This window comes from Pleurodeles waltl, chromosome 12 (assembly GCF_031143425.1).
Source record: "Pleurodeles waltl isolate 20211129_DDA chromosome 12, aPleWal1.hap1.20221129, whole genome shotgun sequence".
In the NCBI taxonomy this organism is placed as follows: domain Eukaryota; kingdom Metazoa; phylum Chordata; class Amphibia; order Caudata; family Salamandridae; genus Pleurodeles; species Pleurodeles waltl.
The window spans coordinates 365,395,607-365,421,117 of NC_090451.1; the positions used below are offsets into that span (position 1 = coordinate 365,395,607).

The window sequence follows — 25,511 nt, forward strand, 5'->3', positions numbered from 1 at the left end:
GCGGCTTCCCGGATTTCTAGGCTCATGGCGTTACCTTCACTGGTGACCTGCATACAGCTCAGAGACCCATAATAACAGGTAAGGAAACTGCGCCTTCACGTTACTGCCTCTGATTTTTTACCGGATGGAAAAGTCTCCATGAGGAAAAGGCAAAGTGTGACTATTAAATATTGCAACCGGGTCTTTGCACCACGTCCTCCCGGGCCATAGAATCTGTGTGCACCAGCTCCAGTTATTAGCGCTTCGTGTGTTCATAGCAAAAGCTGGATAAACACCAATACCTTTTTCCTTCCCCTAGGACGACAAATGGGAGAAGAAATGCCAGAAGATATTTTCGTTTGCCCATCAGACCATCAGCGCTTTAATTAAAGCCGAGCTGGCAGAATTGCCCTTGAGGCTGTTTCTTCAAGGTGCCCTGGCGGCGGGAGAAATTGGATTTGAGAACCATGAAACCGTAGCATACGAGTTCATGGCCCAGGTAACAATTTGATTGCTGTAACCTTGACATTTATAACAAACTGAAAATACAAAGAGCTTTGGCACTGAACTGCACGTCGCATATTTTCGAGCCACAACTTATGCAGTATGTTCCATCGCATTGAACTCATTGGTCTGTTGCCTTTTGAGCCATTTGTTCAAGGTTGGGTGACTCAGACTCCACAATACGAGTGTCCTCGCTGAACCCCAATAGGAAGCTCCCATCTTTCAAATGGTGAATATATATAATTATAGATAATTAACTGTGAATTACAGGGATGCTTATTACCACGGGGTTCTGAGTGACATCAAATAGACAACAAGACGAATCTCGAGTTAACTGTTATGTCACTCAGAGCCCCTAGGTGAAAAACATCCCTGTAATTAACTTTTACCCATCTATAATTACATGTTATGTACGGCCCCAAAATCATCTGCCCCTTTTTTCAACTGCTGTGCGGTAGCAGGGGAGTAATGGAGGAGCCATACATAACATGGCCTCTGTTGTGCATCCCTGACCCAAATGTAAAAAAAAATATTACCTGCTATCTTTGACCAACCCCCCCCCCCCCCCCCAACACCTTCCCTGCCTTCCTTCCACCTCCTGCGCCCTTAGCTTTTAGTCAAACCAGGTAAGCAGAGCTGTGCTGAAAGGCTCTCAGAGAGCCCGGTCAACCTAGCCAAGAAGGCCTTTACGACATCACAACAGTGCATAACCAATTTCGTTATCAGTTGTTGCTATTTCATAGCAGTGGGTTATGAGATTCTGAAACTGAAAAAAACTGTAGAAACTCTGTAAGCAAGCCATACATAACATTCCTGTAATAAATGAGACCCTGCAATCTCTGTATAAAACCTGAATTTAAATTTCTTCATTACAAGCCACTTCTGACATCTTTTGTCGCCTTTAATAATGAAGTGACTAAGCTGCTCAACTTGTAATAACTTATTAGAGCACTGGAATGTTGAGAGCCCCATTGAAGACAATGGAGCAGCAGCGGCCTATGTGAACTGGTATAGGCTTACTGCTCTCAACATTTCAATGTCCTAATACAGAGCATCTGAGTTTTACTTTCTCCTGCCTCTCAAAAATATATTATTTAGGCAGCAAAAAGCAAAAGGCATAGGTCTGGCAGGAGGACACAAGGAGCCTTCACCCTTCCCTCCTCCTGTAGCTGAGTGTCACTAGGACTTCAGAAGGAGGGAGGGGTGGAAGCTGCTCAGCTCCTGGGTCTCCTTGGCTTGGCTAAACTACAAAAAGCAGTTCAGCGAAGCCATGGGCTGACTTTAGCCTCCTTTCACAACTCTTAGTGTGAATGTTCAACAGGTAACAGCAGTGGCACTGTGCACACTGTTAGCTGTAGAACATTCACAGCAATAGCAGTGACCAAAGGATTAGGAGCCGGAGGGAAATTTCAACCTCCTTGGCCTCTGTGAGTCCTTTGTTTTACTAATTAGAAAAGTTTGCCCTCATTGGGCAGAATTTTCTTATATAGCTTTGTAGCCTGCCGTAGCTGGGCTATACCAGCCATTAAAGGCCTGCTCCCTTGTTGAAAGTCCTCGCCTTTGGTTCCGTCCTTGAACACTGGAGCAGGCCTTTAATGGCCGGTATAGCCTGCTACAGCAGGCTATAAAGCTACATTAGAACATTGGAATGTTCAGAGTTCTGTTGAAGACAGTGAAGTGGCTTGGGGCTAATAATGGCTGGTATAAGCCTTCTGCTCCAATATTCCAGTGATAGTATTTCTGTTTCTCCCTTTCTAATAGAGAACATCCTACTCTCAGTGGGTGAATTCTAATAGCTTTTCCGCCTCCGGTTATACTAGTTGTTAAAGGCCTTCTTCATTGTTAGGCTTGGGTGCAGGGCCATTAATAACTGTTATAGTTATCAGTAGAGGGCTATAAGGCTTTATTACAGGTGAGTTCTTGCATTATGATGCACCCTGCCAGAGCCATCGGTCCAGGTGCAAAAGTGGTCACAGAGCATAATTGCAGCTGCCACTTAAGCAAGGCACAAACTCAAAACTGGCATTTCAATCTTAAGGTCTGGTTTTCTAAAAACAAACAATGAAGAGCAGAAGGGAGATATTTATGTCAACATGTTTATTTTTATGTGCCTTCAGCGTTATGGCTAGCAGGTAGGTCCCGGTCTTCAGTAAATTCTCAGGCCACTTTTTGGTGACATTGTTTTTAAAAACATTTCAACTTTTAGGGTTAGTTAGGAGCAGCACCTTCCACACCACTTCCAGTGGTCGAGGACTGTTTGGGGGCACCATTTGTGGGTTTAGGGCTCCAGAAGAGGCCAGGTGTAGGATTCAAGGCCTCTAGAGCTTGTTATGACCCTGTAGCTCACATAGAAGGCCTGCTATCTAGCCCTTTGAGTCAGTCAGGTAGTCCTGATATAAGCGACAAGGCAGGCCTCAAGCATCAGAGCAGTCTCCTGAGGTACAAAGCAGGCCTCAAGCAGCTGGACAGCCCTCTAGGGGCCCAAAGCAGTCCTTCTGAAGTCCTTCACAGATCTCGCAATGTACTGCAAATTTGCTCTGAGGGTCCAGTATTTATACCTGATGCCAGCCTTTGAAGTGGGGAAAACCTCTAGGATATCCACGTCTGGTCCTGGAAAGTTGCTTCCTTCCCCTGTCAAGGCTCCAAGGAATCTAGGGTCACAAAAGACTGTTGGTTTCTTTGTGTGAGCTAGCCCCTATTGAAGTGCAAGTGGGGTAGTGTACAGGTCCTCCCACTCTCTACCATGTCAGAATGGCCCTCACGCCTAAGCCCTTTTGTCTCACTGTGTGGGAAGAATACACAAAGCCTAACAGCAGGATCATGTGACCCAGGACACTGGCAGCAGACACCAAATGATTAGGGCAAGAAATTGTCAACTTTCTGAACGTGGCATCTTCAGAATTGTGACTTAAAATCTGACTACCATTAACACGGACTTAAAATTACAGTTCTTTTAATACCAAACAAGACATTTACACCTGTTCCCCATCAAACTTTAGCACTTATTAGATGTAATAAGGTAACCCAGTGTTATCCTATGGTAGACATAGGCCTTATTGGGGGGGGGGGGGGACGTATATGTGTTAAAAAGAAAGGTTTAGGTCGGGCAAAGGTTTATTTTCCCAGGCCGAATTAGAAATTTAAAACTGTGCTACAGGCTGCAATGGCAGGCCTGAGACATGTTTTAAGGTGCTACTTTAGTGGGTGGCACAATGAGTGCTGCAAGGTCACTAGCAGTGTTTAATTTACAGGCCCTGGGTACATGTAGTACCACTTCACTAGGGACTTACAAATAAATTAAATGTGGCAATTGGGTGTAAGCTAATTTTACCATGTTTAAAGGAGTGAGCACAAGCAATTTAGCACAGATCAGCATTGGTAGAGTGCACAGAGTCATAAACACCAAGAAAAACGAGTTGAGAAAAGGAAGGGAGTGAAGAAAAAAAGGGTAGGTGTAACCCTGCAGAGGGGAGCCAAGTCCAACACATAGCTATTATAATAAATATGTACAATAAGTAGTGTTGTAGTCAGGTGTGGTCCACTTAGGGTGAGAGCCTCTGGTAACATTCAGCATCTCGATGTTAAATGTGGTGTACCGCTTTATATTTTGTTACAAGCCCTGCAGCTACAATCCAGAACCCAACTTTCTCTGAGGCATAATCTCTGCTCCCCAACGTTCTGGAATGAATTGCTCCCAAGGTGTGGTCCCATCCCATTTTCTCTCCTCTTCCCTGCCACTGCTCACTCCAGGACAGAGTCCATGAGTCCTTCTTGCCATGGCTGCTGCTGCAGCCACAATTTAAATATTATCTCATATTAGCTGCCAATCTTAGGACTCTGACATTTCTGAAAAGGAAGTTCTCCAAAGATGTGCAGCAACAGCAAAGGACATGGTATGGTGTAGCACAGTGAAAACCTGCATGGTTTGCCCTCCTTTCCTCTTGTTGAAACAAGCAAACAGTTCTTTGAACCAAAAAAAGGATTACAAGCAGTCGTATTTTGAAAAATATGAAGAGGACTTGCATCCTCAGGAAGGCAGACACAACTAAATGTAACTTTAAAAGGATTCTGACACATGGCCCTGAAATAGTAAACCTCATATGTCAGAAGTTGGAGGGAGAAGTGTGGCGATTGTCACACTGTTTTTGTTCCTTCAGTTCTATCTTGGACCCAGAAAGAAAGGGGTCTGTGCCTGCAGATTTATTCCCATTACTGACCCTCTTGTGCATTTTGATGGCATGCTTTCTGCCGCCCACCTACCTTTCTTACGTGGGGTCTGCCTTCTCCCACATTTGGCCCACCACCTTCGCCTTTTTCTGCTTCTAAGAGTACACAAGTGTTTGCCACATTCAACTATAGGGGAGTGAGTGATAGCTTGTACTAGTGTCTGACTAATGCCGACTCAGCATGGCTTCATGGTAGAGACTTGCTGTGCTAGTGCTTAGCCCAGGCTGTCTCTTTACTGAGCTGCCATTATTAATAATAAGCTCATTAGTCAGTGCTGGCCTCTGTTACTAGCCTACTAGATACTGCGACAAACTTGCCCAGTTGGTCTCTGAAATTTATTAATCCTGACTGGTATTTGCAGGCTTTTGAGTGTGCCTAGAAAATGAGGTACAGAAAAAAATCAGCAGAGAATTTGCAGCAGATTGGTGGGAAATGTACACTGCCACCAGTTAAGAAGTCTACATTTTCAGCAGAACCATCGTCACCATAGATGGTGGACTATCTCTACCTATAACTATACAAGTGCATCCTCTTACTTTGCTTCTATCACAGCTACAAATATTACCTTTTCACCTTTACCATGTCAGCTGTCTGTCCCTCAACATCATTACTGTCATTACAGTACTTCATCCGAGTAAATAAGGAAAGTACATTTGGGAGTAAGGAAAGGGTAAGGGAATAGTGCTTAGCTTCTACAAAAAGTGCAAGGGTCTAAATAATCTTTTAGGAGACCACCACAGGAGCTGCTGAAGGCCGGTCTTGCCAAATACTGAGGCTGCCTAAGTTTGATAAATTTGATTTTACCTCATGCCTCTTTCACCCACTACCTTGCAGTGCCTGTCTTTGTTTCGCCTCACTCTTGCCGATTGTTTCTCATGCCTGTTTTCTCACTTTTTCACTACTTCGCAGCCTCTGCTTCTCTTCTCCCCATGATGAAAAATATGTCCAGGTCCCCAAATATGAGTGACGGCATCCACCACCTGCAGTCTCTGTTTCAAAGAAAGCTATGACATTATTGTTAGTGTCTGAGATAGGTTTAGGGATACGTTTACGCTTTAGGTTAAGGGAATGTTTTGTGCTAGGGTAAGCGTAAGAGTTAGGTTTAGAGTAAGGTTAAGAATTATGGTTTACTCTAAGCTGGGTGGAGGTTAAGTTACGACCCTAGTGATGGTGTTGAGGAAATGGTAAAATACCTATCTAATTGAGACCTCTAGCCGCACATTCCTTACATTTGACTATCGCAGGTATCAGACTGAATTTGGAAGATTTTCAAGCCGTACCCTTGTGCATCAGTAGGTGGTGTGGTTTGGTTCTGCGTTGTCCACGCTGGAAGTGACATGCAAGGTACCTGTATAGGCGCAACCTTGGTGCACTGCTATTAGTTCTTTCTTGTCTGAGGCAAATAGCTCTGATCCAATTAGGCTCCCTCTCAGTTTTTTTTGATTGGCCTTTTTTGCCAACCTTTTTCCAAGATTTGTATCCTGGTGTGAAGATGTCACCTAAGAAACCAGCTGGTTTCAAACCATGTGAGGCATGTCAAAGGCAAATGTCAGTGACATACCTCCACTTGGTGTGCTTGTGGTGCCAGGAGCCAGGACATGACTCCAAGGTGTGTGAAGACTGTTGTGCTGTGCACCCAAAGGTGCTGAGAGAGCGATCCCTCCAGCTCCTCGATGCCTGATGTCGGTCGACTCCCTGACGCTCCTGGGACCAGTCACGGAAATCGCCCCAACGTTCCTCATTGCATTCAAAGTCGACTGGTAAGTCCCACAAGCACAAGAAGTCGAAGTCCAAGCATCATTCGACTTCCCCATGTCTGTCAAAGTCATCTGAAGAAATGGAGTGTCAGCTCCCAGGCCCACTAGTCTGCAGGGTCTGCTCCGAGCTTCCCTGGTTTTCCCAGAGCTGAAGCGACACCCGCCCAGTTAAAGGAGTTTCATGGGGCCATGTGCCTCATTTTTGGGTGGCCCAGCCCCTCCGGAGTGCCTTCAGGCCACATGGGTGCAGGAGGGTCCCTATGGGAACCACGCCTCCAGGATTGCCCTCAGCATAAGTTGGGCCCCAAAGATCACTGTGGGTCTGCAGTGAAGCTGCCTATGAGACCAAGAGTTTCCTCGGCATCCACTCCAGTGCAGACACTGCTGATGTCCCTATGCGGCTCGATCACTATCGTCATACCCGACTCTTACACGGAACCAGGTGGATGTTGTCCCACAGTGATGAAGGACATCTGTTAAATGGATAGACTTGGAGGGGAGACGGTTGGGAAGGGACTATGGATCCATATGGAGAAGTACCATTTGAAGAGGGCAACTGGTATGAGGAGCAGGGTGAGGCCAGTGGGTTAGACACTTTAGTTGACAATGGCCTGGTTTCCATTCCTACTGTGGCTACGAAGGAGAGAGACTCTTTTAGTATAGTGGGGCGCAGGGAGACTTAGGCCCTGGACTTTAACCTTCCCTCAGTGGCAGTCAAAACTAATGTTTTGACAGAGGTGCATGAACCAGGAGTTTCCCCCTCATAACATTTAATCCCATTTAATGAAGCCGTTTTGGACGTCCTACCTGGGGCCTGGTCCAAGCCCTGCACAGAGGCTCCTGTGAATAGGAGATTCCCTCCGCCATCGCCCTGCTCCTGGGGGATCCAATTTTCCTTAGTCAGCACCCCACCACGAAAAGCTTGGTGATCCAAGCCTCCTCATCTCACAACCCTCCTGGCGTGTTCCCTACTACTCCACCAGATAGGGAATCCAACAGGCTGGACACCTTCTGTAAGAGAATGTTCTGTTTCACCAGTCTTGAATTGCGGTCGGTGAAAAGTGCATGCCTATTGGGCTGTTATTCCCATACTTTATGGGATTCAGTTGCGCAAGTGCTTCCTGTGGGCCTAGAGGAGGTCCAGCCCATACTCTCTAAGGCAGTTGCTGACAGGAGAGATGCAGCAAAGTCCTCCATCACATGTGGACTTCACATGACCGACTCTCTGATCAGAGCAATTTCATCATCTGTGGCCTTGCGGCTTCATGCCTCGCTGAGAACATCAGTTTTTTCTGGAGATGCCCAGCCTTCCCTCATGGACATGCCCTATGATGGCTCTCGCCTATTTGGAGGCGAGGCAGATTCAGAGCTGGTGCGCTTCGGGGACAGCAGAGCTGTGACCAGATCCTGGAGCTGGTCTATGGCCCCTCGTCCACCTCAATCTGCCTCTTCCCCCTTTTGTGGCTACAGAAGGGGTCTTCAGCCGCATCCACATCCGACCAGCCACCATGGGCAGCAGACTTCCTAGTCTTTTTGTGACCAAGGGCGCAGGTATCAGCGATCATTTGAGATAGCCGGCCAGCTGTCATGTCAGTCCGCCACTCCCCTTCCCCCAGCAGCCACTGCCTCCAAGCCTCTTTAGTCCGCCCTTATGCTATCATGGGCACCCAGTAAAAGGCCGGATACTCCATTATCTCCCCCACTGGATTGTTGGATACTACAGATAGACCAAAGGGGCTACTCCCTCCCTTTTGTGACATCCCCTCCACCCTTTCCACCCACTTAACGATGCCGGCATCAGAACAAAGTCATGGTTGCTACTCCTGTTACTTTCTGATGCCCAAGAAAGATGGAGGACTCCATCCTATCCTAGATATGCACCTTCTCAACCTCTTCTTCAAGAAGGAGAAACTCAAAAAGCACACCCCCGCCCAAGATTTCCCTGCCCTGGATCCGGGAAACTTGATGGTAGTGCTGGACGTGCAGGATTCTTATTTCCACATCCCCGTCCTGCCACCCGACAGACACTCTCTGCAGTTTATGGTGGACCACGAGCACTTTCAATTTGCTGTGCTTCCCTTCTGCCTTATCAGTGCCTCTTGGGTGGCTTCCTTCACGGTCTACAATTCCACCTCGGGTATTCACCAAGATGTGGTCGCAGCTCATCTGTTGAAGTCAGGGATTTCAGTCATCCCGACCTGGACGACTAGTTGTTGAAGGCGGGCTCGCAGGCAGTCGTCCCCCATCTTCAGACTACAGCAAACCTCCGGCACGTGCTGAAGTTCAGTATCAACATGCCAAAGTCACACCTGACTCCTTCTTAAACACTCCTTTTTATTAGAGCTGTTCTAGACACGGTTCATTTTTCAGCCTATCCTACCGAGCAACGAGTCCAAGATATTCAGGCTATAATACCAGTGTTCCAGCCTCTATCCCGGATTTCCGTGAGACTGACTCTGAGGCAGTTGGGCCTCATTGCCTCCTTCATCCTGCTGGTGACACATGCCCGCTGACATATGCAAGCACTGCAGTGGGGCCTGAGGGCCCAGTGGACACAGCATCAGGGGAATCGCTCCATCATGGTCCAGATCTCTGAGGGAACTGTAAAAGACCTGCAGTGATGGCTGCCGACCCACAATTGCATCAATGGCAGAACCCTCTCCCTTCCCCACATAGAGTTGACTGTAGTGACAGATGCATCACTTCTGGGCTGGGGAGGCCACCTGGTAGATGTGGAGATCAGAGGGCTCTGGCTTCTGGCAGAGCCCAAGCTTCACATAAACCTGTTGGAGCTTCGGTGCTCCAATTGTAATTTAAAACCTTTCTTCCTTGGATCAAGGGAAGGCTGGTGCAGGTATTCACGAACAGCACCACTGCCACGTGGTACTGCAACAAACAGGCCTGGGTGGGGTTGTGAACCCTGTGTCGAGCCCCTGAGCCTCTGGACCTGGCTGGAACGTCAGAGCATTTCCCTGGTGGTTCAACACCTGGCAGGCTCTCTGAGCACCAGGGCAGATGAACTCAGCCGAAGATGCCTAGTGGATTATGAATGGCGTCTCCATCCAGAGGTGGTCTAAGGTCTCTGTACACAATAGGATGAGTCTTGGTTAGATCTGTTTGCCACCCCCAAGAACGTGAGTTGTCAGTAGTTCTGCATGCTGGAGTTTCCAAGGCAGCTCTTGCTCTGTGACGCTTTTAATCTCGAGTGGAACTCCGCCCTCCTGTACACCTTTCCACACGTACCACACCTGCCCAGAGTTCTCAAGAAGATCAGGAAAGACCGGGCTCAAGTCATTCTAGTGGCTCCAGATTGGGCACAGACAGTCTAGTATCCTGAGCTGTTGAGCATGACCATACGTTCTCTGCCCAGGCTGCCTCTTCGGGAGGATCTTCTGCCACAGCAACAGGGTAGGGTCCTATACTCGAACCTGCGCACCCTCTACCTCCATGCATGAAGATTGAGCGAGGACAGTTAATAGCCTTCAATCTTCCTCCCAAAGTCTCTGATATTATTCTGGCTGTCAGGCATCCCTCCACCAAGACCGTATATGCCTGCAGTTAGGAAAAGTTTGTAGCACGGTTTGCCTGTCACGGTGTCGATGTCGCACACTCATCTGGTTCCAACCGCCGAGACGACTGGAGCTGAGGCTGAACCACCTATCCCTCTCAGGATGATGCAAGATCCAGGGACAGAACTCGTAGATTCTGCACCATTCCGAAAGGGGAAGAGACAAAATAAGAAAAAGAAATACACTTGCGATGCAGGATCTGCTCAGCCACGATACACACACTGCTTAGCAGGATGCATTGCTCCAGAAACCTTCCAGGCATGCGAAGATGGATGCTTACCAGACCAGCAATTCTGATTTCGCGAAGACGCAATACACTGGGAACTACAACAAGAGGCAATTACCATCAATACACTATCAAGCCTCTATGTAATTAACAATGCTTTTGCTTCTGTAACAACACTTACTGGTTTCTTCAAAATCACAACATGAAAGTAGATGACTACATTTTACCACTAAGTGTTGAAGGGAAGGGGGGTGGCTGGAAAATGGGGAATACTTACTACTAAAGAGGAACAGTTTGGGAGTAGTAAGTAGGGCTTATTGGAAGTCTAGGGAGGGGTTTAGGAAGAAGGTACATGCACCCAACCACAAAATAGTATGAAAATTGCTATTCACCAACTGTACTTCTAAAATTCCTACGGCCACAACGGACCCAAAACAGTTGTAAATGTACTCCAGTGCAAACTTTCTGTAAATATCATATACCCTGAATTTAGGATGTAACCTTTGAATCAGTCAGTTAAAATGTATTTTTCGGCTATTTTAGTCATAAAAGTACATAACAATAAATGCTCACAATGTGAAAAAATGTTAGGTATCATTTAAAACAGAATGTATGTGATAAAAGTAATTTCATTCAAACATCCTAATATAATTTATCTGTGTGTTACAATAAGACGTTTTTTAACTGGTGCAAGACACTTACTGACTGTGAGTCTATGTTACCACTGTTAGAGGTGGAAAATTGTTCTTCAGTGTACAGGGCTTTGATATCCTAGGGTCGTGTGCGCGCGATATAAAACTCTCAAATAAATAAATTGAAACCCCATTTCAAATCTGATACGAAATAATGTTAAAACAAATGAATTAATTCAGAATTCTTAAATACATATATGTTTTCTTCAGTGTTAAACATTATATAAATTAAAAATAATTTTGTTAATTTAAAATGATTTTGATCGTATTTAATGTAGAAAAACTGTAGATCTATTTTTAAAAAATATGACATTGATTGAAATTAATTTAGTACAAAAACATACTTTTTAATGCATAATAAATATAGACATTTTATATTAGATCTGTTAATAAATCTTTACAAATATTTTTTATTTCATATATTTAAATTGATTAAATATTTAATTCAAATTTAAGTTAATAGCGTTGTAGCTTTTTTAAATGTTCTAGATTTATACTAAATATATAAAATAAACTTACATTAATATACCTCCCAACATTTTTTTTTTTGCAAATTCTTTTAAATTTTAATAAACGTTTACTCTTTTCCCTATGCTTTAGCATAGGAAGATTTCCGCATGTGTGTGAAAGGTTAGAAGTAGTAACTTTATATATGTAAATTAGTCTCTATCCAAACTTTGTAGTATATTTACACTGTTAATTGGTGAATAACCTAAAGTAGTAAATGTGCTACAAAGTGTAAGAGTAAACTTACACATGTAGATGTACTCATGTATAGATTTACCTTCATGAGTAGCGCCCAGAATGTTTTGACCACTACCTGACCTATGGTCACGAGGTACAGGTGAAGGACAATCAAGGAAGGTAAGGAGAACAACTATTGTTACTTGGCTACAAAGTCGATAATGGTATGAACATGTTAATGTTCAAGCGCTGTCAAGCTTTTGCTTTGTCTTCTTTATTCAGTTAACTGCTGTGAGAGAGCATCAGTTAATGGTCAGTATTGGTTTTTCTGGCCTGCTCATCCAGCAGCTTGAAAACTGTTTCCCTCCAATGATATGTGAATAGAATTGCTTGCAAAATACTTGTTAAAGCACAACGAACTTTTTTTTTAAAGAACACTTGTGCCAGGTTGTCTAATTAGACTCAGCTTTTATGAGGCTAAAATCTCTCCTCTTAACATTATTACTTTTGGGTAGGAGGTTGAGGATGGGTTCATTTAATCAAATTACCCTTAATTGGATCTCAACGAAGGTCAGTTTTCACACCTTTTGGACTGCGGCTGTATGTGAGTAGCTGAGCAAGTATCCTTAGGATCATGTTGCTGCTGAACCTCACCTCCCAGAGCTAGACTGCAAGTATGCTCAATTTACATGCAGCTAAGTGCGGCCAGTACTTTTTGGGCGATGCTTGCAGCATGGTTCGAACTCAGTGTGTCAGACATTTCCATGTGGCGTTTCTGTGGAATTATGCCAGGTGGTCATCATTGCGCTCATCACTTCACATCTATATTATTGTACCTCTCTCTACGTGGACATCAACATGTCCTTCGTCAACAACCTGCAGACTGTTCAGATTGCTGCTGCCCACCTTATTCTGAACATTACCAGGCATGTATCTGTCAGGGAGGGTTTTACAGGCACTTAATTGTCTCCCTGTTAAAAAGTGTATTGTCTTCAAGGCCTTATATATGGCCCATTTGGCCCTATGCCAACAAAGTTGCTTCAGTGGTACACCCCAGCCAGACCACTTAGGCGTATGTTCCCAGATTTCATTAAGCTAGGTGGAAAGGTAGGGCCTTTTCGGTGGAGGCTGCAAAGCTTTGGAGCACCGTGCCAGTCCACATTGCAGGTATAGAATCCTTACCAGTTTTTAAAAAAGAGCTGAAAACATGGCACTTTAACCTTCATCCTTCATAAGCTGTGACTCTGTCGGTTCCCTAGGTTTTCTGCTAGTACTTTGATACCTTCGGGTTTAGTGCACTATACAAATTCCAAAATACGTAATACATATTTCCTTTTAGACCTCAGAAATTGTTAAAATGAGGGTTTTCTATTACACTTTACATTTCATTTGAGAGATGAGGGAAGTGTTTTTCTAACTTCGAAGGACAGACCTTTGCCTGAAATTATTGGGTGCCATTGAAATGTATTCATGCGAGATCTACCCCAACCCACCCCACCGCCCCCCCCCCAAAAAAAAACCCAGTTCTGGACTCTAATTTCTTCCTTATTTTGGGTCCAGATTGTACATTCTGCATATTAAGTTAGTTGGTTTGGTTTGACCTCAGTGTAAATGTCACACTGCAGTTTCCGTTTTTGTATTTTTTTGGTTCCCTCATGATTTCTAGGTTAACTCGAACATGTTTGTGACCTCTGTTTGTTAGAAGTCAATTAATTATGCATCCTTCTTCCTTTTGCTAATGTGGGGTTCTTGCAGCTGTGGGGAAGGAAGTTCCAAGTGAAAAATAATGTTTTCCGATGGCTTGTGCTCTGTGTTTTTTAGGTAACGTATCTTGTGTTCAATTATAGTTTGAATGCAGACAGCTGGGCAGTTAACAAGCTCATGGAAAGGCTTCATAAGGAATGACAATGTGCTGACATCTAAAATTTCAAAAGAAAAACATTTGCTTGCTTCGGGTGGAAAAAAAATAAACATCCGCTAGAGAGAGAAACCGCTTCCAGTGCCAGGGAGTCAGAGTTTAATGTGTGCACAGGAGAGTTTTTTGCATTTCATTACTGCAGTAGGTGTGAATGTGTGCTTTCCCCTTCTGGTTAAGGTCTTTTCTTTGTTTCGTACACACTGTACATGGCTTTCAGTTCTGATTGTATTCCTCACAGGATAAATATTGCATTTCTTGCTTATAACTCCAGGTTGTATTTACCTTCATGGACACTATCACTCATAGTGTCAATGCTGCTGATATCAAAGGACCTTACAACGTTCTGTGGATCATAGCCAACTAGTAGGTTACACTACAGCTATGCTGGAGCCCTTTCAGGCATGTGGAATGAGACTGGCCACTAAGTCACAAATACATTTTTAGGATGATCAGATGCCTCCAGGTCACATGGACACCACTTTTTCATTCCTGAACTTTATTAATACTTATCATTATTATCATGATATGTTGATCCACTTGGCTTCATTAAAATGAACCAAGACTACAACTTCCAGAATGCCCTTATATGTAAAAGCAAAGTCCAGAAATGGAAAAAGGTGACATGGAGCCATCTGGTCACTCTATGAATGCTGTTGTTCTAGGTCTTAATGTGCTTTGTAAGAAGACATGGCTATGCTGCAAGATCTTCCAGCCTAGATGTTCTTTTCCCTTTGTATTTTTTGTATATGTGATGTGAATACTTTGCCATAGCTTGAGAATGCAACAAAGTTGTAAGGAATTATGAACAAACAGAATACTTTGGGAATCCATGTTCAATGCTGTGGGAGTCAAGGGGAATTTTAGGCTCATGTTAGTTTGTAGATGAGGTACAGAATCGTATGTTGTGGAGGGCAGTGCAGTAGACCTCTAAAGCCCCAATTCACTATTCCAGTTTGTTTGTCAATGGACGTGCAAGGCGGTGGATTCGGATTCTGGAGACCTTGATGAAAGGGCGATCCCTTCTTGAAGCCACCCTGCCAACAGGGAATGTCCCACACCAACAGATAAATAAGAAAAAGAATCACTTCTGAAGGAGGAAAAGCCAAATGTGCAAAAACCTCCAAGAAGCATCCAGAAGAGCTGGAAACGCTGAGAAGACCAACCTGTACCACTTCTTTTGGACTGTCTATGACCGTTTGAACACCGTACTGGTTACAGCAGGAGTTTGGTCCTTGTATTAATAGTCCCTATTATATCTATTTGATACTTAGTTTCATTTTTTGACTGGGAACATTTGCCTACTTTACTCTTCCACCCCATTTAGACTCTTTTTGACTCTCTGAATACCTAACCGGTTACACGAAGGGCATGGTGCTCGGAACAATACTCTTTATCTATTCCCTAGGTTACTAAGGAATTGGTTAAAGAAACTTTTTTTTAATATATACTGGGAGCATTGGATTATCCATAGGATGATCTGTTCCCTGTCTTCTTGTGACAGTTTTGAGTTTGGACATATCGCTGTTATTTGTCTTATCTCCACCCCGTTTTTGACAGTCTAGCCACAAACATTAGGTCGGTCACAGCCATGATTGTTCGCTTTTGTTATACTTGCTGTTAATTTTTTCCATGTTTCGACACTATGCATACATAGTCTGCAGCCTACAATTTACGCTTTGCCAGTTGCATTTTTCGTTTTTGCATACTAAAATGGTATGACTTATGTATTCAGAACCATATAGTCAAACCATTTTAACATTTCTACGTGCAAGGCAATTAACCTAAAATGGCACACTTTTTCCCAAGCCCTCCGATTTGTACCATTGCCCACCAGTCCACTTTCTACCTACATTACGCAGGCGTTTAATTGCCAGGGGAGATGGCATGCTGGTTGGCGTCCACTTTGACTTTTTTCCCCACATACTGTGTAACTAGGTAAGCTGCATTAGACTGTCTGCTATGCCCTATAATAATATTTTTTATGACATGACAGCGCCTTAACTCTTTGCAGAATTTTTTACATCTTGGTGCTTTACTCTTACTCCTTTCACAGAGTATTGGGAGAACTTATCATGGTTTCTCCGTCTTCGTGCTGACTTTTGAACCTCGTTCTGACACACCCAAACTTGTTTGCCAGGTCCGCTATGTGACAGTGTTTTTTCTAGCCATTAATTTGGACTTACTAAGTTGTTTTTGCTCTGCTCGCTTGCGTTTCATTATCTTCGCTTGCTTGTAACTGTCCCTCAGAGAGATGTATGCATCATCTGTAATGTACAACTGCATTATCTCAAACTAGGATAGCTCTGCTGCCTTTCCCCTCAAGCAAACAATGACATCTTTTGATGTCTTGCTTGACAGCACAGCTATCTCCAAACACTTATGTTAGTAACATTAAAGAGGGGCTTTGGCTCTGCCCACATGTTGGGAGCCAGGTGTACATGTTTTGAATGGGCAGAAGTTGTGTACTTCCACAGAAAAAGTTCTTGCCCTCCACCAGCTGTGATCGTTTTGCTTCTTCACCCAGCTGGCTGTAATGCTGTAAAAGTGTCTTAGATAACTAGCTAATGTATGGCGTTTGTCTTTCTCTTGCAGCAACACAGATAGGAGGAGGGCAGCCATTAACCTACATGGATTTAGGTCTGGCTTAACATTGCAACTGTCACCTTACCTTGTAACCTACAGCAATACTATTCCACACTTCTTTTCTTCCACACAAATACGTATGCTGTTTACTTGCAATGCTTAATTTTACCATTCAACTTTCCTTTAAAGCCAGACCTATTGGCATTGCTAATGCTTCTTTGTTGCTGTTGCAGGTAAAATATTAGTAGTATCTGCAAATAATCAAAGACTAGCCTGTGCCATAGACAGGCCTAGCAGTACAGCTGCCTATTGGCAACGTTACACAGGAGTCCATCCTTCTTATGTAAGACAAATATTTGTAACATTTGTGAATGAAGTGCAACGGGTAATAGGGTTTCAAGTCAGTGGCCGCTTCTTTTAAGCTCTTTCTGGAGTTTGTGCAAGCATACAGCACACGCATCTGTGATCTTTTTGTGTATCATTGTTTTTGTGCGACAATGTACGAAATACATTAAAAGTTTACTAAGGGACATTTCCAGTGTCTTTAAAAGACTGGCAATTCTAAGACGCTCCCATTCACATGCCATTCTTCCCGCGTGGCAGACTTTCTAATTTTCTAAAGTAAATGTATATCACAGTCTGATTTCAACTTCGTCTGCTGTGTGAGGCAAGAGCTATAATGACTCTAGAACGATAGGCACCTGAAACATACACAGCCTTGTAATGTTAACAGTTGAAGCTTGCAGATATATAGCTTTGATTAAATTTATCAGACCTTGGTTCTTGCTTCATGAGTAACAATTTTATACATATCAATCAATCAATCAATCAATCATTGGATTTATAAAGTGCACTACGTACCCGTGAGGGTTTCAAGGCGCGGGGGGCTGTTGTTACTGGTCGAAGAGCCAGGTCTTGAGGAGTCTTCTGAAGGTGAGTAGGTCTTGGGTCTGTCGCAGGTTGGTGGGGAGGGTGTTCCAGGTTTTGGCGGCGAGGTATGAGAAGGATCTGCTGCCGGAGGTCTTTCTTCGGATGCGGGGGACGACGGCAAGGTTAGTGTAGCGGAGCTGACGGGTGGGGGGTGTAGAAGCTGAGTCTGTTGTTTAGTTAGGCTGGTCCGGTGTCATGGAGCGCTTTGTGAGTGTGGGTAAGAAGCTTGAAAGTGATCCTTTTGTCCACGGGAGCCAGTGAAGGTTTCTCAGGTGGTGGGAGATGTGGCTGTGGCGGGGTACGTCGAGGATCAGCTGGGTGGAGGCGTTTTGGATGCGTTGGAGGCGTAGTAGGTCTTTTGCTGGGATGCCTGTGTAGAGTGCGTTGCCGTAGTCCAGCCTGCTGCTGACGAGGGCCTGTGTCACTGTTCTTCTTGTTTCTGTTGGGATCCACTTGTAGATTCTGCGGAGCATGCAGAGTGTGTTGTAGCAGGAGGAGGAAACTGCGTTGACCTGTTTAGACAGGGTGAGGGAGGAGTCGAGGATGAAGCCCAGGTTGCGAGCGTGGTTGGACGGCGTCAGTGGGGTTCCTAGTGTGGTGGGCCACCAGGAGTCGTCCCAGGCAGAGGGGGTGGGTCCGAGGATGAGGACCTCCGTCTTGTCTGAGTTCATTTTCAGACGGCTGTTTCTCATCCATTCGGCGATGGATTTCATTCCCTCATGGAGGTTGGTTTTGGCGGTGCGCGGGTCTTTGGTGAGTGAGAGGATGAGCTGTGTGTCGTCGACGTAGGTGAGAATGTTGAGGTTGTGTTGTCGGGCCACTTGTGCGAGGGGGGCCATGTAGATGTTGAACAGCGTCGGGCTGAGGGATGAGCCTTGGGAGACGCCGCAGATGATGTCGGTGGCTGCGGAGCGGAAGGTGGGGAGGTGGACTCTCTGGGTTCTGCCGGAGAGGAATGAGATGATCCAGTCAAGGGCTTTTCCTTGAATTCCGGTTTCGTGGAGGCGTGATTTCAGGGTGCGGTGGCAGACTGTGTCGAAGGCGACAGATAGGTCCAGGAGGATGAGGGCTGATATTTCGCCATTGTCCATTTGGCGTCTGATGTCGTCTGTGGCGGCGAGAAGGGCGGTTTCAGTGCTGTGGTTTCGTCTGAAGCCGGACTGGGAGGAGTCTAGGATGTCGTTGTCTTCGAGGTGGCTGGTTCGTTGTGTGTTGACGATTTTTTCAATCACCTTTGCTGGGAAAGGGAGCAGGGAGATGGGTCGGAGATTCTTGAGGTCGTTGGGGTCTGCTTTGGGCTTCTTGAGGGCGCGGATTTCGGCGTGTTTCCATTTTTCGGGGAATGTCGCTGTTTCGAAGGAGATGTTGATGACCTTCCGTAGTTGAGGGGCGATGGTGGAGTCGGCTTTGTTGTATACGTGGTGGGGGCAGGGGTCTGACGGAGATCCTGAGTGGATGGAGTTCATGATCTTGCGTGTCTCTGTCATTTACGTTGGTCCAGGAGGTCAGGTGGTTTGTACAGGTGGAGTGTTCGGGGGTGGGGTCTGGCGTGGGAGTGGCGCCGAAACTGTCGTGGATGTCGGTGATCTTCCTGTGGAAGAAGGTGGACAGTGCGTTGCAGAGTTCTTGGGATGGAGGGATGTCGTTGACATTGGCGCTGGGGTTGGAGAGTTCTTTCACAATGCTGAAGAGCTCTTTGCTGTTATGTGCGTTGTTGTCCAGGCTGTGAGGCTGTCAGATGTGCGTTTGAGGAGCCATTCCTTTTTTAGCTTCCGGCAGTCGCGTTTGGAGTTTGGGAGCTCGTCGGTGAACCAGGTGGCTTTTCTTCTGGCTTGGTTGTTGGTGGATTTTTTGAGTGGCGCGAGGGTGTTGGCGCAGTCGTTGATCCACAGGGTGAGGTTGTGGGCGGCGGTGTCTGAGTCGGGGGTGGGTTCTGGGCGAGGGTGTTGGTAAGCTGGTCTTCCGTAACTTTGCTCCAGCATCGGCGGGGTGGCTGTTGGGTGCGATCCTCTTACCTGTTTAACCTCCTTTCCATCACTGGCACGAGGTGCTCTTGTAGTGGCACCAGACTGGGTCCATGAACTGTTTGTTATACTGGAAGTGTCCACACAAGTCTATAAAGGTGCTGGATGGTGACATCAGTTCCTTCTTTTCTGTGCTTGCTTCACAGACACTGAGGTCAGCTGAGTGTCACTCTCTTGGCTGTTTTTTTTTTCCTTTTCCAACCATTTCAGCGCTATGTCACCTCCAAAGCCCTCGGGTAGTTGGCCCTGCTAGAGTTTCAGGCGACAGAGGTCCCCACTCTTTGTGTTTGTGTTACATGTGTTCATGGCATGTTCCGGCATCATATGACCTGAGCCCCTCCTGCACCAAATGCTATTTGAGAGAGAAGCTAAACTGTTAAGGGTCTCAGCATTAGCAGTTGACATTAAAATATACATCAAAAGCTTGTTCACTATTACAGAGTTCTGATCTGAAAGCACTGCATTGAAAATGGCATCATCACCACAGGAAGTATTAGCAATGGTCCTCATCTTATCCATAGGTTCATAATCAATAACTTTTGAAAAAACTGACCCTTTTTCAGGTAATTTTTTCTTCTTTGGGAGCCACCGCAGAGTAGATTAAATACTTTCAGAATGTCATGTTTCAATTTCTAGCCGCTCACTGGACGACCCTGGTACCCTCTCTGGAGGGGCTACTTAACAGCCTTGTCCGATTCTTCGGTGCCATATGACTCCATTCTGCTTGTATCTCACTTCTGCCTGGCTTCCAGTCTTGGCCTCTTGCAGTGCCAGTGGTGCTCATCTTGACTTTATGAAAAATACCCTTGTGTCAAGGGCCTGACCCTAAGGCCTCTGGTTCTGCAAGCTGCCCTCCATGACTCATAGTCCTAAGACAGATCTCAGTATAAAGAGTGGAAGGAAAAGATTTGCTGTTTGTCATGAAAAAGGTACCAGAGATAAGGCCTTTGTCACTTTTTCAGACCTTTATGGAGATGGCTTGAACGCCCCTCACTTTCTCGAGGCTTACTCATCAAGTTATAGGGATAGGGACTGCTGTGCGGACAACTTACTCCCCTCTGACTTTGCCCTGAGGGGAGCCATCTTGGATTAACATTCTGTTAACACAATGACAATGTTCCAGTATGCTGAGGTTCTTGAACTGCCACCTGATGCTCATGAAGCAAAGTGTAATTTATTTTCAAAGATTCTTGCAACCAAACAAGAAGCAGAACCTTTTCTTCCTATTTATAATACCAAGATCACCTTCTGAGACATTTTTTCTCAGCTCGTAGGTGGTATAAGAGGCAGTTTAGCTAACACTGGACACTGTTTCGGATGGAGATAAGGTCAAAGGTTTCTAGTGTAGTGCTTTGTCACGCTTGAATGCATTCCAAGCATTTTCAGGGGACGTCCTGGATGGTGAAGGTCATTCTCTTTGATAGTGTCCCAGATGTGGAGGATACAGTCAACATTATGACCGGCCCTGCCCTCCCCAGATGACACTGAAGTCAGTTTTTTGACCAACTTCCAGCATCATCAACAGTTCTCCTCTTTCACCTACTTCTTCAACCCAGTCTACTCCAAGCCTTCAATCAATCAGTAATTTCTAACGTGCGGCTAATCACCTGTTGGATCTCAAGGCACGGATTGTGGGCATGCCTTTCTTATTGTTTTCTCCAGAAGTGCCTCAACTCTCCGTTAATCGATAGGTGAGAGATTTTTTCACTGGATGGATATATATTTCCTTGGACTAGTGGGTCCTTCATAGTTTTCACTTAAGGTCTTGCCTTCCTTTCTGTCCGTCTTTCCTGCTTCTCTTCCCTCCAGAAGCAATTATCTTGATGACCAAGGTTTCTAAACTTCAAAGAGATCACCAGTTGAGAATGTTCCCTGTGCTTAGATGGCCAGTGGGTGCTATTCTGGAAATGTTCTCACAAACGGGGCATAGATCTCAGGCAGAATAGTGACCTGTTATTTATACACAAATTCCTAAGAAAGTAGGGATTCAAGAAGACCATTCAGAAGGGCAGTCGGCACTACAGGTTCAAAACCGCATGAGCAGCTCGATTTGTATGTTGAATGTTTTCTTTTTTTTGGCTGTTTGCTTAAATGTTGACTTCAAAAACCCAAAGTCAAAAGGTTGTGTGTATCATTGTCTATGTTTTTGCTTGCAGTTGCATCTTAAGGTTTCTTTATACTTATTTGGGTTTGTTTCCATGTTTTGCATATGTTCTTTTGAAAAAGGGAGATCAACCTTTTCCTGCTCACCTTTGCATTCTATTACTAACTACTGATATCCTTTGATCTACAGACTTGCCATCTGTCTGCTTTACCTTTAACATTGTGGGTTAACCCATATTTTTGCGCCCCCCCCAAGATTGCCCACACCTTCTGCCACTTCATCCTACTTCTACATTGTTCATGAGTATAACCCTAGTTCTCCCTCACCCCTCTCCCAAAATGGCATTCCAGTTTTCAATTGCTCACTCTTATTAATCCTGTGCTGTCCTCCTTCACGTTATGTTGGAACATCCTCACATTATATATATGTAATGCCTATATGCTTTATTCCAGTTTCTCCTTAGCCAATAGTAGAAGTTTTTACACATAAACCTTCTGGAACTAAAGCCAGTGTTTTTAGAACCCAAACCATTTTTTTCTCATCATGAAGTAAACTAACTGGTAATTCCTTACCTGCAACACCTTCGCAACAAATAAAGCAGTAGGGAGATAAGAGACTCTTAACCAAGGTTCATGACCTATTGGGCTCCATTCAGAGAAATTGTGCTTTCGGCAGTTCCTATTGGGGATCTTCGGAGTCTGAGAACAAACTCTCTAAGCTAGTTACTTAAGTAAAATCACAGGAGGAAACTCATTGGTAAAGTCCTCACCAGCACCTTTTATAGCTCTTTTAGTTGGGCGTTTCTAGGTTTGTATATTTTGTGTAGTCATTCTAACACTGAGTCCAGGCTTCCTAACAGGAGTGTGACAGGAGACTACTCATGTAGTGGATGCTGGCCTATTAGGGAGTGGTTTGCGGAACCACAATAATTGTGCCAATGTAAAGTAACATTGCAGATAACCTGGACTGTATGGCGTCTTTCTGTTTAAATCCACTTGCATTCACACTCCCATGTATGAATGGTAAGTCACCTGGCAAATCTCCTGATCCCCTTTTCCCTTTCTTTTTGACTGATCATGACAGACAGCCTGTCTTGTCCATCCAGAGAAGGAAGTCCTACTGGGCTTTCAAAGGGTTAGTCAAATTTTGCCTATATTTGCCTGGCCTTCCCTCTGCATTTTCCTTGCTTTCCGCATTTGCTAGACTGGCAAATCTCAAGTCTGGCCTGTTCACTGGTGCTGGGTTACAAACAAGGAGAATTGCATGTTCAATCTTACGTCTTCCATGGCTCAGGGTGGCAGCGTGATACTGGGAATGCAGCTACGTCTTCCACAGCACCAGACCTTTGATTGGTTACACATGTGATGAGGAATTACATAACGCCTCAGTTGGGTATTTGCTCTCTGAATGCTATAGATGTGTTGACAGTCATTCCAACTTCAACTAAGGCTGTTTACTCTAGCAAAAGAGAATTGTGTCCTTATTGTGTTAATCAGAAGCTTTTGACCCTTTGTAAAATGCACTTTACTTTGGTCCATTACTTCAGGCAGGAGTGTATCCCAGTTACAGGCTTTTTCTGCCACTTCGAATTGCATCTGTTTACTAGCATCAAGTAGTACAAAACTACCACTGGAAGAAACAAAGGCTTCCAGTTGAGGTTTTGGGTTTCCATCTTATAGTAGCTTGCCACATTGCTTCTATCTCTCGCCTCTTTTTTCAAAGGCCAAAAATTGACATCACTTGCTGACACCCTAAGAGAACTCTAAGTTTCCATCTGCAGAGGACATAGTGACTCGAACAGATGATCAGTTGTTTTTGACTTCTCTGGAAAGCCATTTGTAAATGGTTCCTTTCTAGATTGATCACCATATGCATAAGACCATTTAGCAAGAAAGGAGGTCCCTGAAGGTTTGGCAGTTCTTTTAGCTAGGCGGAAGGTGGGGGGATGGGGTTATTGTTATGAATATTGGTCAACCAGTTGATCCTCCATTCAGACACTCACTCGATGATGGGAATCGAGTTTCAGTTCGAAATTGGACCTATATAGGGTTTTTTGTTGTTTGATTAACTGATGCCCCATCCACACCTAACAAGAGGCTGATTTGGTAGTTGTTCACGATGATGACTGCAGGTAGGAGTAAGCAATAGAAGAGCAAGGTACTTACATTTGATAACCTTCTTTCTGATGGACACTGCTCTCCTACAGGTTCCCATAGCTCTCTTGCCTCGCCTCTTGAACATCTATCAACTTGAATAACGTCCTTTCAGTCAGTCATGCTTTGTTCAGGCTATTATAGTTTCTTAATCTAAATTTCTTTCCATCCTGGTGAATCTGACATCACAAGCGTCTAGTGGCACTTTTTGGAATCAGTGCTGCTACTTCTGATATGGCTTCTTGCAGACCTGTCTCAAAGAATTGCTTAAAATCTACTGCAGCAGCTTGAGGACTAGAAAGGGATTCAGACAAGGAACCTGGGTGAGATGTATCCATCGGACAGGGCATTACTTAAAAAAGTAACGTATTCACCAGGCCTGACCATTCAGCTATTTTCAGCCACCAGCTGACCATGACTGGGGTGATGCAAGAAAACATGAATGAGTTTGGAAACATTTGAACTAGAAGCACATTATTGATGTTAGAGGTAAGTAAAACCACTTGAGAACGACAACCAGCGCATTAGGAAATATTTTTTTCAAATATCTACAAACTCTTCCGAACTGTTCCCCTAAATTGACCTCCATCAAACACATCTATTTTTGAAATTTGGACATTTCTTTCAAAGTAAAGGGTGGTCGCATTGCCCTTAAAACTGTACGAGTTTCATGCTGTCCTGGCGACAATGCTTTTACTGATGTCTGCCCGAGAGGAGAGCGCGTATTTCTGAGAGTCAACCCACTCTATTATGTTCTTATTTTTTTTAAATATATATATATATATCGTATTCACTGCTTTCAGCAAAACTACAAGAGTTGGATTTGAAACGACTAGAAACACCTTAGTAATCCCACTTGTAAATTTAAATTTGTGGCTTGAATTTGAATATTTTGAACCTATTGATTGGGAGTGTAATTTATTTGGTCGGCTGAATAATATTCTTTAGTAATACAGAGCGTGAGAACAGCACGGGGAATTAAATGTAATAGCCCCCGCAGAATGCGTTTCCGTTGCCCCTTGACATGGATGGGGGCTTCCAGGTTCTCACAGGCTTCTCTTCCCCCCAGGCCTTCTCTCTGTATGAAGACGAGATCAGCGACTCCAAGGCGCAGCTGGCCGCCATCACGCTGATCATTGGCACGTTCGAGAGGATGAAGTGCTTCAGTGAGGAGAACCACGAGCCGCTGCGTACACAGTGCGCACTGGCGGCCTCAAAGCTCCTCAAGAAGCCCGACCAGTGCCGCGCCGTGAGTACCTGCGCCCACCTCTTCTGGTCCGGCCGGAACACGGACAAAAACGGGGAGGAGGTAAGTGTTCGCTTGCTTGCGGTGGTTTTGCCAGCCTGCGTTTCTGCATTTTCGCACTATTTATTTTTGCCTCTCAAATTTCGTTCTTGTGTTTTTTAGTTTACGGTACCAATATAAATGGAGATATTTCCAGACATTTGGTGTATTATTGGTCGTAATCAAAAATTAGTAACGTCACTGAACCAACTTCTTCACAACACCTAATGAGCTTCCAGTCACTGTCTGTTCTTGGAGCCTATTAACATTTCTTAACCAGATGGAAACCTGTGTTGGAGATATCAGATTTCTTCCCTTTATAGTTCATTTAGCTGGTACGTTTCAAGGTTTGGACGCTTTCTGCAGTCTTTTTGACTCGGGTTCCAGGCCTTCTTGCAATGGTGACTGGCCTACTACAGAGTGGTTGTGGATTCGTCCTAACTCTGCCACTGTGAAGTAACGCTAATGAGGGCATTAGCTGTAGAACATGCTTCTGTTTAGTTCCATTGGCATGCACACTGAATGAAAGGCGTGGGGAAACCTAAACAGGGCCCTCTCCTCCATTTATTAGCTGAGCATGACAGACATCCTGTCAGGCCTATCCAGTAAAGGGAGGAGGCGGGGCATTGATGGGGATCAGTCATATATTGCCTATATCTGTCTGCTCTCTTTTCTGCCCTTGATTGCCTGCCTGAACTTACTGTCCAATAAAGTCTTAAGCCTGAACAGTGCACAGGTGCCGTGTTGGGTCATTAACAGGAAGAGAGGCTTGCTCCACCTTGCATCTTACGCTGCTCAGGAAGGCTATGCATCACGTTGCATAAGGCTAAGCCCCCCACACCACCAAGTCTCGCAATGCGGTATTTGCTTCCGTGT

At 44.8% G+C, this 25,511-nt stretch overlaps 1 protein-coding gene across 1 annotated transcript in view; it reads left to right on the forward strand.

Annotated features, from left to right (window-relative positions):
- The window catches only part of VPS35 (VPS35 retromer complex component), a 361,777-nt gene that overhangs the window by 327,091 nt on the left and 9,175 nt on the right, over positions 1-25,511 (forward strand). The window contains exons 14-15 of the mRNA XM_069216632.1: positions 299-478; positions 24,420-24,659. Of these exons, the coding sequence (XP_069072733.1) occupies positions 299-478; positions 24,420-24,659 (420 nt within the window). The remainder of the gene's footprint in view (positions 1-298; positions 479-24,419; positions 24,660-25,511) is intronic.